Genomic DNA, 17,640 nt, shown 5'->3' with positions numbered 1-17,640 from the left:
GCCGACCGTAGCAGCCTGGTGCATGTGGAGGCTGGTGTGGCCTTTTGTGCCACAAACAAAGACAGAAACAATTTGCAAATCAAAAAAGATAATTCAACAAAAACATTGGTTCTGCAAGCCAAAAAATACACACCATTTTTTTTTTTGTATATTACAAATCGTTTGTTTGTTATTTTTTTGTAGGGACAAATATTTTTTGGGGGTTACAAATCTTTTTGTTGGTTTGCACTTCTTTTTTTTTTTTTTTTAGTTATTTTCTGGTTACAAATACTTTTTGGGTAACAAAACTTTTTTTGTTGCTAATCTTTTCATTTGGTTACTAATTGTATTTTGTTTGCAAATTGTTTTTGTTAAAAAATATTTTTTTTGTTATGAATCTTTTTTTGGTTACCAATCTTTTTTTTTTTTTTGGTTACAAATAACTTTTTATGGTGACAACATTTTTTGGGTGGTTGTACAACTTTTTGGTTACAAATTTCTTTATTTGGTTACTAATTTTGTTTACAAATCGTTTTTTTAAATGAATTTTTTTGTAAAAAAAACTTTTCTCTATACATTTTTTTGAGGGGTGCAAATCTCTCCTTTTTTTGGGGTGGGGGGGTTCAAATCGTTATTTTTATTTTTTTTGTTACAATATGTTTATTATGAAAAAAATATTTCTACCAAACTTTTTTATTGGTCAAAAATAAATTTTTTGTTAAAAAAAAATAATAATAATAAATTGTATACGCATTTTTCGGTACAAATAAAATTTTTTGGGGTGCAAATCTTTTTTTATGTTTTGTTTTTTTGGTTACAATTGTTTTTTTTGTTACAAACCTTTTTTAATATGAATCTTTTTCTGTTCCGATTTTTTTTTTTACAAATATATTTTTCGCGTGCAAATATTTTTCTTTTTGGGGTTACAAATTGTGTATTGGGGAAAAAAATATATCTATTTTTTTATGATTTTTTTTTTGTTACCAATTTTTTTTTTGTTTACAAATCCATTTTTTGGGGTGAAAATCTTTTTTTTTATTTTTTTTGCTTACAAATCAGGTTTTTTGTTGCAATTCTCGTTTTTTGTTACAAATTTATTTTTCGGTTAATAATTTTAGTATCCACATTTTTCTTTACTACCAATACATTTTTTGGGGTGAAAATCTTTTTTTTTATTTTTTTTGCTTACAAATCAGGTTTTTTGTTGCAATTCTCATTTTTTGTTACAAATTTATTTTTCGGTTAATAATTTTAGTATCCACATTTTTCTTTACTACCAATACATTTTTTGGGGTGTAAAATATTTTTTCTTTGGTTACAAATCGTGTATTGGTAAAAAAAATATATATATGTATTTTTTTTGTGAATTTTTTTTGGTTACCAATTTTTTTTTTTTGTTTACAAATCCATTTTTTGGGGTGAAAATATTATTTATTTATTTTTTGCTTACAAATCAGGTTTTTTGTTGCAATTCTCATTTTTTGTTACAAATGTCTTTTTCGGTTAATAATTTTAGTATCCACATTTTTTTACTACAAATACATTTTTTGGGGTGTAAAATATTTTTTCTTTGGTTACAAATCGTTTTTTGTTGCAAATCTTTTTTATTACGAATTTTTTTTGTTAACAATCTTTTTTTTGGTAACAATCTATTTATTGTTTTAAAAAAAAGCTATTTCTTTGTTGATACATTTTTTTGTTACAAAAATATTTTTGGGGGTGCTGATCTTTTTCTTTTTTGGGATAAAAATCGTTTTTTGGTGGGAAAAAAATTTGTTTTTTATAATTTTTTCTGTTTACAAATCCATTTTTGGGGGTGAAAATCTTTTCTTTTTTTTCCGCTTATAAATCTGTTTTTTTTTTTTTTGTTCAAATTACATTTTTTCTTACAAATCTCTTTTTCGGTTAATAATTTTACTTTCTTCATTAGGTCATTTGCTATTGTTACAAATCTTTTTTGTTATGATACTTTTTTTGTTTACATTTTTTTGTGTGTTTACATAAGGTTTTAATTACAAAACTGTTTTCTTTGGTTACAAATCCTTTTTGGAGGGTTACAGATCTATTGTTTTGATTTTTTTTTTTAAATTTAAAATTTTTTTGGGTTGCAAAACAAAATTTGAGAAAAAAAATGTTATTTGACAAGTCTTATTTTTGCTTATGACTCTAACTTCAATCTCATGGGCGGGGCCTCTTCTGAAGATTATTTTGGTAGCGTTTTTATTGCTCAGTCTTGAATGATGGCATGACCTTATAAGGGCGTGACGGCTGACTACTTTTGCCCTCCACACATTTGAAGGTCGATACCAAAGAACGGCGGTGGATGATACTGACCAATAAAAAGGCTTCTAACATATCCTTCACAGGAGGCTACGCCCACAAAATAGAAATTGAGACGTAACCAAACAAAAAAATATTTTCAACCCAAACTTGTTTTTCTTTGAAAGTATATTTTTGTTGCATATTTGTTCTTTTTGTGTGGCGGCATAAAAGACACATTTCTCTCCATAGTGGTAGCCATATTGGACTCATTGCGAGTGTTGTTACAAAATGATCGCAGTCCTCCCGTTGTTTGTGTCGATCCCCCCTGCCTATTTAGCACGTAGCCTTTAGCGTCCAGGCTGCCCACGCACTTGAAGTCTGCCCGGAAATGTCTCCACAGTATGTCACTGAAGCCAGGACAGTTCTTCCGTTTCAGCAAGCTTGTTACCATATCTCGTCTTATTGAAGAGAAACCGGGATTATATACTTTATAGCAGGGGTGTCCAAAGTGCGGCCCGTGAGCAATTTGCAATGCGCGGCTCGGTTTTAACGGCAGTTTTTTCTTTAAAACTGTCATTGCTCAAAAAATAATAATGACTAAAATCAATTTAATGAATTATCGAAGTGTATTATTTTTCATGAATTTGAAATATTTTTGGGGGAAAATAATGGATATTTTGTGTAATTTCTATATAAAAACTATGGATTCTATGGGGAGAAAAAGGCCATTAAACCAACAAACTTGACAAAAGTAAAAAAAACCTGTACTGTAATCCACAGATGGATCTGAAGTTGTAAAAAAAATTAAAAAAAACACACCAAAAAAATATGTTAACAGTTTCATGAGTGGGACCCTTTTGGATCCTTAGGAACTTTAGTGGATTTTTTTTTTTTAAACTGTCATTGCTCAAAAAAAAAAAAATGGATTAACATCAAAGTTGTTATGAATTATTTACTTATTTAAGTGTCCAATATTTTTCATGGATTTAGAATATTGTTTGGGGGAAATAATGGATATTTTGTGTATTTTTCTATATAAAAACTATGGATTCTATGAGGAGAAAAAGGCCATTAAACCAACAAACTTCACAAAAGTAATAAAAACCTGTACTGTAATCCACAGATGGATCTGAAGTTGATCTAGATATTTAAGCGTTAAAAGTTAAGAAAAAGAAAAACATGTCAATAGTTTCATGAGCGGGACCCTTTAGGATCCTTAGGAACTTTAATGGGATTTTTTTTGTTAAAAACTAAGTGTTTGAAAAATAATAATGGATCAAAACCAATGTTGTTATGAAATATTTACATATTTAAATTTCCAATAATTTTCATGAAATGTAAATATTGTTTGGGGGAAATAATGGATATTTTGTGTATTTTCTAAATCAAAACTATGGATTCTATGGGGAGAAAAAGGCCATTAAACCAACAAACTTGACAAAAGTAATAAAAACCTGTACTGTAATCCTCAGATGGATCTCAATTTGATGTAAATATCTAAGCGTTGAAAGTTAAAAAAAAAACATGTCAACAGTTTCATGAGCGGGATCCTTAGGAACTTTAGTGGGATTTTTTTGTTAAAAACTAAGTGTTAAAAAAATAATAATGGATCAAAATCAATCTTATTGTGAAATATTTACATATTTAATTCCCCAATAAATGTCATGAATTTTACATATTTTTGGGTGGAAATAATGGATATTTTGTGTATTTTCTAAATCAAAACTATGGATTCTATGGGGCAAAAAAGGCCATTAGACCAACAAACTTGCCAAAAGTACTAAAAAAATGTACTGTAATCCGCAAATGGATCTCAAGTTGATTTAAGATATTTAAGCGTTGAAAGTAATTAAAAAAAATACATGTTAACAGTTTCATGAGCGGGACCCTTTAGGATCCTTAGGAACTTTAGTGGGATTTTTTTGTTAAAAACGAAGTGCTAAAAAAATAATAATGAATCAAAATCAATGTTATTATGAAATATTTACATATTTAATTCCCCAATAAATTTCATGAATTTTAAATATTTTTGGGGGGAAATAATGGATATTTTGTGTATTTTCTAAATCAAAACTATGGATTCTATGGGGCAAAAAAGGCCATTAGAACAACAAATTTGACAAAAGCACAAAAAAAATGTACTGTAATCCTCAGATGGATCTAAATTTGATCTAGATATTTAGTGTTGAAAGTTAAAAAAAATAAATAAATACATGTTAACAGTTTCATGAGCGGGACCCTTTAGGATCCTTAGGATTTTAGTGGGTTTTTTTTTTTGTTAAAAACTAAGTGTTTGAAAAATAATAATGGATCAAAACCAATGTTGTTATGAAATATTTACATATTTAAATTTCCAATAATTTTCATGAAATGTAAATATTGTTTGGGGGAAATAATGGATATTTTGTGTATTTTCTAAATCAAAACTATGGATTCTATGGGGAGAAAAAGGCCATTAAACCAACAAACTTGACAAAAGTAATAAAAACCTGTACTGTAATCCTCAGATGGATCTCAATTTGATGTAAATATTTAAGCGTTGAAAGTTAAAAAAAAAACATGTCAACAGTTTCATGAGAGGGACCCTTTAGGATCCTTAGGAACTTTAGTGGGATTTTTTTGTTAAAAACGAAGTGTTAAAAAAATAATAATGAATCAAAATCAATGTTATTATGAAATATTTACATATTTAATTCCCCAATAAATTTCATGAATTTTAAATATTTTTGGGGGGAAATGATGGATATTTTGTGTATTTTCTAAATCAAAACTATGGATTCTATGGGGCAAAAAAGGCCATTAGAACAACAAATTTGACAAAAGCACAAAAAAATGTACTGTAATCCTCAGATGGATCTAAATTTGATCTAGATATTTAGTGTTGAAAGTTAAAAAAAATAAATAAATACATGTTAACAGTTTCATGAGCGGGACCCTTTAGGATCCTTAGGAACTTTAGTGGAATGTTTTTGCTTAAAAACTGACTGTTAAAAAAATAATAATGGATCAAAAACAATGTTATTATGAAATATTTACATATTTAATTCCCCAATAAATGTCATGAATTTTAAATATTTTGGGGGGAAATAATGGATATTTTATGTATTTTCTAAATCAAAACTATGGATTCTATGGAGCAAAAAAGGCCATTAGACCAACAAACTTGACAAAAGTACTAAAAAAAATGTACTGTAATCCACAGATGGATCTCAAGTTGATTTAAGATATTTAAGGGTTGAAAGTAAAAAATAAAAAAAAATACATGTTAACAATTTCATGAGCGGGACCCTTTTGGATCCTTAGGAACTTTAGTGGGATTTTTTTGTTAAAAACTAAGTGTTAAAAAACATTAATGGATCAAAATCAATGTTGTTATGAAGTATTTACATATTTAATTCTCCAATAATTTTCATGAATTTTAAATATTTTGGGGGGAAATAATGAATATTTTGTGTATTTACTAAATCAAAACTATGGATTCTATGGGGCAAAAAAGGCCATTAGACCAATAAACTTGACAAAAAAATCTAAAAAAAAATGTACTGTAATCCGCAAATGGTTCTGAAGTTAATTTAAGATATTTAAATGTTGAAAGAAAAAAAAAAAAAAATACATGTCAACAGTTTCATGAGCGGGACCCTTTAGGATCCTTAGGAACTTTAGTGGGATTTTTTTGTTAAAAACTGAGTGTTTAAACAATAATAATGGATCAAAATCAATCTTGTTATGAATTATTTACATATTTAAATCTCCAATAATTTTCATGAAATGTAAATATTGTTTGGGGGAAATAATGGATATTTTGTGTATTTTCTATATAAAAACTATGGATTCTATGGGGAGAAAAAGGCCATTAAACCAAGAAACTTGACAAAAGTAATAAAAACCTGTACTGTAATCCACAGATGGATCTGAAGTTGTAAAAAAAATAAAAAAAACACGCAAAAAATATGTTAACGGTTTAATGAGTGGGAGCCTTTCGGATCCTTAGGAACTTTAGTGGGATTTTTTTTTGTTAAAAACTGTCATTGCTCAAAAAAATAATAATGGATTAACATCAAGGTTGTTATGAATTATTTACTTATTTAAGTCTCCAATAATTTTCATGAATTTGAAATATTTGGGGGGGGGGGGAAATAATGGATATTTTGTGTATTTTCTATATAAAAACTATGTATTCTATGGGGGGAAAAGGCCATTAAACCAACAAACTTGACAAAAGTAATAAAAACCTGCAATGTAATCCACAGATGGATCTGAAGTTGTAAAAAAATTTTTTTAAAAACCACAAAAAAATATATATGTTAACAGTTTAATGAGTGGGACCCTTTTGGATCCTTAGGAACTTTAGTGGGATTTTTTTTTGTTAAAACCTGTCATTGCTCAAAAAAATAATAACGGATTAACATCAAGGTTGTTATAAATGATTTAAGTCTCCAATTATTTTCATGAATTTGAAATATTTTTGGGGGGAAATAATGAATATTTTGTGTATTTTCTATATAAAAACTATGCATTTTATGGGGGGGGGGGGGCATTAAACCAACAAACTTGACAAAAGTAATAAAAACCTGTACTGTAATCCACAGATGGATCTGATGTTGATCTAGATATTTAAGTGTTGAAAGTTAAAAATATATATATATACATATATACATGTTAGCAGTTTCATGAGTGGGACCCTTTAGGAACCTTAGGAACTTTAGTGGGATTTTTTTGTTCAAAACTGTCATTGCTCAAACAAATAATAACGGTTGTTATGAATTATTTACTTATTTAAGTCTCCAATTTTTACATACATTGGAAATATCTTGGGGGGGAAATATTGGATATTTTGTGTATTTTCTATATAAAAACTCTGGATTCTATGGGGAGAAAAAAGGCCATTAAACCAACAAACTTGACAAAAGTACTAAAAACCTGTACTGTAATCCACAGATGGTTCTAAAGTTGATCTCGAAATTTAAGCGTTAAAAGTTAAAAAAAAAAAAAAAAAACATGTCAACAGTTTCATGAGTGGGACCCTTTTGGATCTTTAGGAACTTTAGTGGGATTTTTTTGTTAAAAACTGAGTTTTAAAAAATAATAACGGATCAAAATCAATGTTGTTATGAAGTATTTACATATTTAATTCTCCAATAATTTTCATGAATTTTAAATATTTTGGGGGGGAAATAATGGATATTTTGTGTATTTTCCAAATCAAAACTATGGATTCTATGGGGCAAAAAAGGCCATTAGACCAACAAACTTGACAAAAGTACTAAAAAAAATGTATTGTAATCCTCAGATGGATCTCAATTTGATCTAGATATTTAAGTGTTGAAAGTTAAAACAAAAAACATGTCTACAGTTTCATGAGCGGGACCCTTTAAAATCCTTAGGAACTTTAGTGGGATTTTTTTTGTTAAAAACTAAGTGTTAAAAAAAAATTATGGATCAAAATCAATGTTATTATGAAATATTTACATATTTAATTCCCCAATAAATTTCATGAATTTTAAATATTTTTCGGGGGAAATAATGGATATTTTGTGTATTTTCTAAATCAAAACTATGGATTCTATGGGGCAAAAAAGGCCATTAGACCAACAAACTTGACAAAAGTAATAAACAAAATGTACTGTAATCCACAAATGGTACTTAAGTTGATTTAAGATATTTAAGTGTTGAAAGTTAAAAAAAAAAAAACATGTCAACATGAGCGGGACCCTTTAGGATCCTCAGGAACTTTAGTGGGATTTTTTTGTTAAAAACTAAGTGTTAAAAAATATTAATGGATCAAAATTGATGTTGTTATGAAGTATTTACATATTTAAGTCTCCAATAATTTTCATGAATTTTAAATATTTTGGGGGGGAAATAATGGATATTTTGGGTATTTTCAAAATCAAAACTATGGATTCTATGGGGCAAAAAAGGCCATTAAACCAACAAACTTGACAAAAGTAATAAAAACCTGTACTGTAATCCACAGATGGATCTGAAGTTGTAAAAAAAATTAAAAAAAACACACAAAAAATATGTTAACAGTTTCATGAGTGGGACCCTTTTGGATCTTTAGGAACTTACAGTGGGATTTTTTTGTTAAAAACTGTCATTGCTCAAAAAAATAATAGTGGATTAACATCAAAGTTTTTATGAATTATTTACTTATTTAAGTATCCAATAATTTTCATGGATTTAGAATATTTTTTGGGGGGAAATATTGTATATTGTGTGTATTTTCTATATAAAAACTATGGATTCTATGGGGAGAAAAAGGCCATTAAGCCAACAAACTTGACAAAAGTAATAAAAACCTGTACTGTAATCCACAGATGGATCTGAAGTTGATCTAGATATTTAAGCGTTAAAAGTTAAGAAAAAAAAAAACATGTCAACAGTTTCATGAGCGGGACCCTTTAGGATCCTTAGGAACTTTAGTGGGATTTTTTTGTTAAAAACTAAGTGTTAAAAAATATTAATGGATCAAAATCAATGTTGTTATGAAGTATTTACATATTTAATTCTCCAATAATTTTCATGAATTTTAAATATTTTGGGGGGGAAATAATGGATATTTTTTGTATTTTCCAAATCCAAACTATTGATTCTATGGGGCAAAAAAGGCCATTAGACCAACAAACTTGACAAAAGTAATAAACAACATGTACTGTAATCCACAAATAGTACTGAAGTTGATTTAAGTGTTGAAAGTAAAAAATAAAATAAAATACATGTTAACAGTTTCATGAGTGGGACCCTTTTGGATCTTTAGGAACTTATAGTGGGATTTTTTTTGTTAAAAACTGTCATTACTCAAAAAAAATAATAATGGATTAAAATCAAGGTTGTTATGAAATATTTACTTATTTAAGTCTCCTATAATTTTGATGAATTTGAAATATTTTGGGAGAAAAATATTGAATATTTTGTTTGTGTATATATATATATATATATATATAGTGAATCTATATATGTATATTCATATATATGTATGTATATATACATATATATATATTCACCATATGCATATGTATATGTGTATATATTTATGTATATATATACATATTTATATATGTGTATGTATACATATATATATATATACATACACATATATATACACATATATATATATATATATATATATGTATGTGTATATTGTAGCTGAGATAGGCGCCAGCGCCCCCCGCGACCCCCCCAAAAAAGGGAATATGCGGTAGAAAATGGATGGGATGGATATATATATATATATATATATATATATATATATATATATATATATATATATACATGCTTTACTTTTTCAATGTGTGGTCCTCAGTGGAAAAAGTTTGGACACCCCTGCTTTAGAGTAGTCAGTGTGCATCTCAGTACAGTCAACACAGCCACTGAGTCCCAGGACTGTGGTGGCCTGCATGAGTGCTGTGGTTCAGGGGGAAGATAACACCTGGAGCAGGGTCACAAATCCACGCTGCACACTGACTACTCTAAAGTCGTGACAGGATGCTGGAACGCGGGAACTGTTCTCCTCCGCCGCGACATACTGGTGATCTGCTCCGACCGTCACTTCCTGATTGACGATCGACGGTACCTCGCCAAGTTCCCGTTATCCGCCAGGCACGGCGGGGGGAACTGACGGCGGGTGCATGCTTGTCTTCTTGTCTTGACACCCCCCCACCCCCTGACCCCCCCGTGCTGAGCGTGGTCCTGACGCCGTCCCGCACGCCGTGTGTCGTGTGTCTCGCGCAGAACCAGACGCCGTCCATGTTCCAGCGCATGGAGCCCACGTCCGAGGGCGGCGGCGGCGGCGGCGGCGACACCACCGACGTCCAGGGGGGTCAAGGTCTCAACACTCTCCCGGGGACCCAGCCGGACAACGTCAACAGCATGTGAGTCGGGATCCACTTCCTTGTTGGTCATGTGACACGAAACACCTGTTGATGCATGTGTGTGTGCCCCAGACCGCCTGAAGGGGGCATGACCGAGAGTCCGTCGTGGATGACCACCAAAGCCCAGGAGATGTTCCAAAAGACGGGGAACTGGAGTCCGGACAGACCTTACCCCGACGATCTCCATGACAACCGCCACAACCCGCAGGTAGGACCGGGCGGGCGCCACAAAGATTTTCTGTTTCTCCCGAAAAATACACACAGCCAGGCTGGTGTTCCATAGGGATGGGTACCCGATATAGGTACCGACCCAATTCCATCAGTACTACCGAGTACCGATTCACGTAGAATCCAGACGATATCATGTCTTGATATGTTTTACGCCAGCAAAAAGTAAGCATTGCCCCACAGAAATCGCTCCAAATAAGGCTCTTCAAAGTGTGCTAGCTCGATGCTAACTTACAAAGGATTTGCCATAGACATGCTACGGATTAGCCTTGGTCACGTACATCAAAAGAGTCAAACAGCGGAGAGGACAAAATATTATCCATGCATCCATTTCCTACCGCTTGTCCCTTTCGGGGTGGTCGCTGGAGCCTATCTCAGCTGCATTCGGGCGGAAGGCGGCGTACACCCTGGACAAGTCGCCAACACAGATAGACAACATTCACACACTAGGGACCACTTCCATCCATCAATTTTCTACCACTTATTCCCTTTGGGGTCACACGGGGGCGCTGGTGCCTATCTCAGCTACAATCGGGCGGAAGGCGTCGTACACCCTGGACAAGTCGCCAACACAGATAGACAACATTCACACACTAGGGACCACTGCCATCCATCCATTTTCTACCACTTATTCTCTTTGGGGTCACACGGGGGCGCTGGTGCCTATCTCAGATACAATCGGGCAGAAGGCTTCGTACACCCTGGACAAGTCGCCACCTCATCGCAGGGCTAGGAACCACTTAGTGTTGCCAATCAACCTATCCCCAGGTGCATGTCCTTGGAGGTGGGAGGAGTCTATCCCCAGGTGTATGTCTTTGGAGGTGGGCGGAGCCTATCCCCAGGTGCATGTCTTTGGAGGTGGGAGGAGCCTATCCCCAGGTGCATGTCTCTACAGGTGGAAGGAAGCCGGAACACCCAGAGGGAACTCACGCAGTCACGGGGAGAACATGCAAACTCCACTTATATTACTGTATAATATATTATCTTAGAATTTATAACTGTATATTACAAACCCTGTTTCCATATGAGTTGGGAAATTGTGTTAGATGCAAATATAAACGGAATACAATAATTTCGCTTCCCCTTTGGTCCGGATGACACGATGTCGAATATTTCCAAAAACTATTTGAAATGTGGACTCGTCAGACCACAGAACACTTCTCCACTTTGCATCAGTCCATCTTAGATGATCTCGGGGCCCAGAGAAGCCGGCGGCATTTCTGGATGTTGTTGATAAATGGCTTTCGCTTTGCATAGTAGAGGTTTAACTTGCACTTACAGATGTAGCGACCAACTGTATTTAGTGACAGTGGTTTTCTGAAGTGTTCCTGAGCCCATGTGGTGATATCCTTTAGAGATTGATGTCGGTTTTTTGACACAGTGCCGTCTGAGGGATCGAAGGTCACGGTCATTCATTGTTGGTTTCCGGCCATGCCGCTTACGTGGAGGGATTTCTCCAGATTCTCTCAACCTTTTGATGATATTATGGACTGTAGATGTTGAAATCCCTAAATTTCTTGCAATTGCACTTTGAGAAACGTTGTTCTTAAACTGTTTGACTATTTGCTCCCGCAGTTGTGGACAAAGGGGTGTACCTCGCCCCATCCTTTCTGGTGAAAGACTGAGCATTTTTTGGGAAGCTGTTTTTATAACCAATCATGGCACCCACCTGGTCCCAATTAGCCCGCACACCTGTGGGATGTTCCAAATAAGTGTTTGATGAGCATTCCTCAACTTTATCAGTATTTATTGCCCGCCTTTCCCAACTTCTTTGTCACGTGTTGCTGGCATTAAATTCTAAAGTTAATGATTATTTGCACACAAAAAAAAAATGTATCAGTTTGAACATCAAATATGTTGACTTTGTAGCATATTCAATTTACATCAAACACAAATTCCCAACTCATATCGAAACAGGGTTTGTATATTATATTAGAATTTATAACTGTATATTGTATTAAATAATATTATATTATGTCGTATTACATCATATTATTTAGTAGCACACGCAGAAAAAAAACAATAGGTACCGTTTATCAATACTTGGGTGTGAACTGTGAAAAGTACCCATCCCTACATTCCACATATGTTCGCCTCAGGCATGTTATTGTTTTTTTACACTTAATATTAAAAAGACCATCACTGGCATTCGGGTTCTGCTCTCAGCCACCAGGGGGCGTAAATGTGCCACGTTTCAATCCTGCCTTTGGCTTTTCCAGCCTCTTTCATGAGGGAATTGTTATTTATTTTTGTGTTGTGTTGTGTTGTGTTGTTGTCGAGCACAAAGCGCTCACTTTGTTGTTGTGACTGTGAGTGGTGCTAAAGTGGACGTGTCTACTATCAAAGTGCCTACCCTCCATAGTCCTGATGTGCTTTATTATATACAGTTCATATGTTGTTGCTGTACAGTTTGTGGCTTTGGAAGCGAAGGCCAAAAAAATAATAGGTAGGGCTGGGTGATATGGCTGAAAACTGTATCACGATATCAGTGTCTTGTATCGGTCCGTATCGATAATTATTGATATTTTTGTATGCCCTATTGAAAATAAGGAGCAGGGGGAAAATATATTTTTGTTTGAAATGTATACTTCCTCTGATTATAATCCCCTCAGCTATCAACGCAGGAAGGAAATGTCAACACTAGCAAGAAAAAACATTCAAACATTTAAAATAAAATAGTAAAATCATTGAACACGTTTAACAATAAACTCTTAAAATGAAAGAATATGTAAGAAATGCTTCATAAAGCGTAAGAAAATAGTGCAAAGTGTGAAAATAAAACCCCAGCGGAAAGGATTCACAAAGTTTGTTAGACGCAAAGTACTCATTAAGCTGCTGTGCATCAATTTTTCCGGGAGGATTTTAGAGATAAAGGGGAGGTGCGACACTGGCAGGTAGCTTTAGCAGGAGGTCAGAATCCAGTTGACGCCCTTTAAGCCGAGGATGAATAAATGAAAACGTGAACGTGGAGGAACCTGAGAATAATTATTTTCTGCAGGTTTAGTGGTAGGGAGTTACAGCTGTGCTCTAAGGGGTGAACACTTAATAATAAGGTCTTAAAAATAAAATATGTATGAAAATAGTGCAAAGTGTGAAAATGAAACCCGACTGACAAGGTTCACAAAGATTTTAGATGCAAAGTACTCACTAAGCTGCTATGCAACAATTTTTTGGGGAGGATTTTAGAGATAAAGGGGAGGTGCGACACCGGCCGGTAGCTTAGCAGCAAGTCAGAATCCAGGTTATGTCTTTTAAGCAGAGGATGAATAAATGAAAACATGTGAACATAGACAAACTGGAGAATAGTTATTTTCTGCAGGTTTAGTGGTAGGAAGTTGACAGCTGTGCTCTAAAGGGTGAGCACTTAACAATAAGCTCTTGAAAATAAAATATGTATGAAAATAGTGCAAAGTGTGAAAATGAAACCTGACTGACAAGGTTTACAAAGATTTTAGACGCTAAGTACTCACTAAGCTGCTGTGCAACAATTTTTTGGGGACGGCGTGGCGCAGTGGGGAGAGAGGCCGTGCGCAACCCGAGCGTCCCTGGTTCAATTCCCACCTAGTACCAACCTCGTCACGTCCGTTGTGTCCTGAGCAAGACACTTCACCCTTGCTCCTGATGGGTGCTGGTTGGCGCCTTGCATGGCAGCTCCCTCCATCAGTGTGTGAATGGGTAAATGTGGAAGTAGTGTCAAAGCGCTTTGAGTACCTTGAAGGTAGAAAAGCGCTATACAAGTACAACCCATTTATCATTTAATAAGGTCTTAAAAATAAAATATGTATGAAAATAGTGCAAAGTGTGAAAATGAAACCCGACTGATAAGGTTCACAAAGACTTTAGACGCAAAGTACTCATTAAGATGCTGTGCAACAATTTGTTGGGGAGGATTTTAGAGATAAAGGGGAGGTGCGACACCGGCTGGTAGCTTTAGCAGCAAGTCAGAATCCAGGTTACGTCTTTTAAGCAGAGGATGAATAAATGAAAACATGTGAACATAGACGAACTGGAGAATAGTTATTTTCTGCAGGTTTAGTGGTAGGAAGTTGACAGCTGTGCTCTAAAGGGTGAGCACTTAACAATAAGCTCTTGAAAATAAAATATGTATGAAAATAGTACAAAGTGTGAAAATGAAACCTGACTGACAAGGTTCACAAAGATTTTAGACGCTAAGTACTCACTAAGCTGCTGTGCAACAATTTTTTGGGGAGGATTTTAGAGATAAAGGGGAGGTGCGACACCGGCCGGTAGCTTAGCAGCAAGTCAGAATCTAGGTTACGTCTTTTAAGCAGAGGATGAATAAATGAAAACATGTGAACATAGACAAACTGGAGAATAGTTATTTTCTGCAGGTTTAGTGGTAGGAAGTTGACAGCTGTGCTCTAAGGGGCGAACACTTAACAATAAGGTCTTAAAAATAAAATATGTATGAAAATAGTGCAAAGTGTGAAAATGAAACCCGACTGATAAGGTTCACAAAGACTTTAGACGCAAAGTACTCATTAAGATGCTGTGCAACAATTTGTTGGGGAGGATTTTAGAGATAAAGGGGAGGTGCGACACCGGCTGGTAGCTTTAGCAGCAAGTCAGAATCCAGGTTACGTCTTTTAAGCAGAGGATGAATAAATGAAAACATGTGAACATAGACAAACCGGAGAATAGTTATTTTCTGCAGGTTTAGTGGTAGGAAGTTGACAGCTGTGTTCTAAAGGGTGAACACTTAACAATAAGCTCTTAAAAATAAAATATGTATGAAAATAGTGCAAAGTGGGAAAATTAAACTCGACTGACAAGGTTCACAAAGATTTTAGACGTAAAGTATTCATTTAGCTGTAATGCAACCATTTTTTTGGAGGATTTTAGAGATAAAGGGGTGGTGCTTAGCAGCAAGTCAGGATTCAGGTGATGCCTTTTAAGCAGAGAATGAATAAATGAAAACATGTAAACATAGAGGAACCGTAGTAGAACTATTTTCTGCAGGTACAGTTGCACAAACAAATGATCGAATGTGTTTTTTTTAAATTGATATCGCGGTACGTGTCTATCGTTTTATCGCCCAGCCCTGTTACGTGAAAGCGCGTTTTTTTGCTTGCTCGTTACGCCTCCCCCTTCCACACAAACACACAGGTGTCCCCATCCTGATGCCACCTGTTTCTCATTTATAATTCCCTGACCATTCGAAGCCGTAAGAATGCGGAAGCGAGCTGGCGCTGCTGAGCAGTACCTCTTTGTGCCACAGGGGGGTAGCAGCGAGTCAAAAACAAAGACTGGGGTTAAAGCATACTTGCCAACCTTGAGACCTCCGAATTCGGAAGATCCATCCATCTATCCTTTTTTCCACCGCTTGTCCCTTTTTTGGGGGGTCGTCAGGGGGGCTGGAGCTTATCTCAACTGCATCGTAGGTCGGGTTGCAGGGGCCGCCTCTCCCCAGCCACTTCATCGAGCTCATCCCGGGGGATCCCGAGGCGTTCCCAGGCCAGCCGGGAGATGTAGTCTTCCCAACGTGTCCTGGGTCTTCCCCGTGGCCTCATACCGGTTGGACGTGCCCTAAACACCCCCCTAGGGAGGCGTTCGGGTGGCATCCTGACCAGATACTCGAACCACCTCATCTTGCTCCTCTCGATGTGGATTTCGGCTGCTTGTACCCGTGATCTTGTCCTTTTGGTCAGGACCCAAAGCTCATGACCATAGGTGAGGATGGGAACGTAGATCGACCGGTAAATTGAGAGCTTTGCCTTCCGGCTCAGCTCCTTCCTCACCGCAACGGATCGATACAGCGTCCGCATTACTGGAGACGCCGCACCGATCCGCTTGTCGACCTCACCATCCACTCTTCCCTCACTCGTGAACAAGACCCCGATGTACTTGAACTCCTCCACTTGGGGCAGGGTCTCCCTCCAAGTCTGATCGACAACATTTGCAGTCAGCATACCCCTTTCCCTTCGAGCTGTCCTGGATGAACTGAAATTATTTTTTCCCAATCATTTTGGAACTTGCAAGCGTACTTCTTCTTACTCGTCGTCGGCCATGTCTCTTCTTCGTTCTTCTGCTTCGTCTCTTGTTACGTTTTTGGACATTACTACTTGCCGTGGTTTTGAAGCAATACATGATGGGAATCCGCATGTTGTGTGTCAGCGTATTAACGTGCCGGCCGGAATAAACCCGCGCTGAGAAATAGCTCCGTGCCAGCCTACTTTATGGGTTATAGATAAACATATGGATGACGGAGACATATAATAGTCTCCTTTTCAGGTGAGAGACGACGCTAAAGACTTGCCCCCAATATTGTTGTCCGGGTGGAAATCGGGAGAAATTCGGGAGAAAGGTTGCCCCGGGAGATTTTCGGGAGGGGCACTAAAATTCAGGAGTCTCCCAGGAAGATCGGGAGTGTCATGAAGAGGGGGTTTTCGCAACTTACTGCGAGGTTTGTTCTTCCGGGATGCAAACAGACTACTCCGGATTATTATTCATTAACACTCAACAAAGTACAAAAAAACAGGAAACAACCCAAAGGCAAGCCTGCCTGTTGCACGAACTAAGGCAAAAAACGTAGAACATGAAACCCCTTCCATCCATCCATTTTTTACCGCTTATTCCCTTTCGGGGTCGCGGGGGGCGCTGGCGCCTATCTCAGCTACAATCGAGCAGAAGGCGGGGTACACCCTGGACAAGTCGCCACCTCATCACAGGGCCAACACAGATAAACAGACAACATTCACACACTAGGGACCATTTAGTGTTGCCAATCAACCTATCCCCAGGTGCATGTCTTTGGAAGTGGGAGGAAGCCGGAGTACCCGGAGGGAACCCACGCATTCACGGGGAGAACATGCAAACTCCACACAGAAAGATCCCGAGCCTGGGATTGAACCCAAGACTGCAGGACCTTCGTATTGTGAGGCAGACGCACTAACCCCTCTGCCACCGTGAAGCCGAACATGAAACCATAGACATGAAAACAGCTAACTATGGCATAGAACAAACGAAACTTACTGTGGCATGAAACAAATAACGAGCAAAACTTGGAATCGGACATGGAACGAGTAACATGAACTGTGGAATCGCAAAGACAACAATCAACGACGCCAGGCCGACTGACTGGCAAAGACAGGCTTAAATCAGGGTCTTGATTAGAAACAGGTGCGTGGTCCGAAGACCAGAGGCAGGTGAAAATCATAAGTCGATGGTAACTAAACAAAACAAGGGACCGCCAACAGGAACTAAAAGAGTCCAAAAAATAGCTAAAACATAATCCAGACCACAGATCATGACAGGGAGGGCTGGCAAGTATGGCTTG

The 17,640-nt window shown here is 36.1% G+C and overlaps 1 protein-coding gene across 9 annotated transcripts in view; it reads left to right on the top strand.

Annotated features, from left to right (window-relative positions):
• The window catches only part of cacna1ab (calcium channel, voltage-dependent, P/Q type, alpha 1A subunit, b), a 252,875-nt gene that overhangs the window by 217,766 nt on the left and 17,469 nt on the right, over positions 1-17,640 (top strand). For all 9 annotated transcript variants that reach the window (XM_061914721.1, XM_061914716.1, XM_061914731.1 and 6 more), the window contains 2 exons: positions 9,976-10,115; positions 10,188-10,323. In XM_061914721.1, coding sequence (XP_061770705.1) covers positions 9,976-10,115; positions 10,188-10,323 — 276 coding nt within the window. The remainder of the gene's footprint in view (positions 1-9,975; positions 10,116-10,187; positions 10,324-17,640) is intronic.

This window comes from Nerophis ophidion, linkage group LG01 (genome assembly GCF_033978795.1).
Source record: "Nerophis ophidion isolate RoL-2023_Sa linkage group LG01, RoL_Noph_v1.0, whole genome shotgun sequence".
In the NCBI taxonomy this organism is placed as follows: Eukaryota; Metazoa; Chordata; class Actinopteri; order Syngnathiformes; family Syngnathidae; genus Nerophis; species Nerophis ophidion.
Note: the sequence above shows the minus strand (reverse complement) of the source record. Positions and strands in the feature narration are given on the sequence as shown.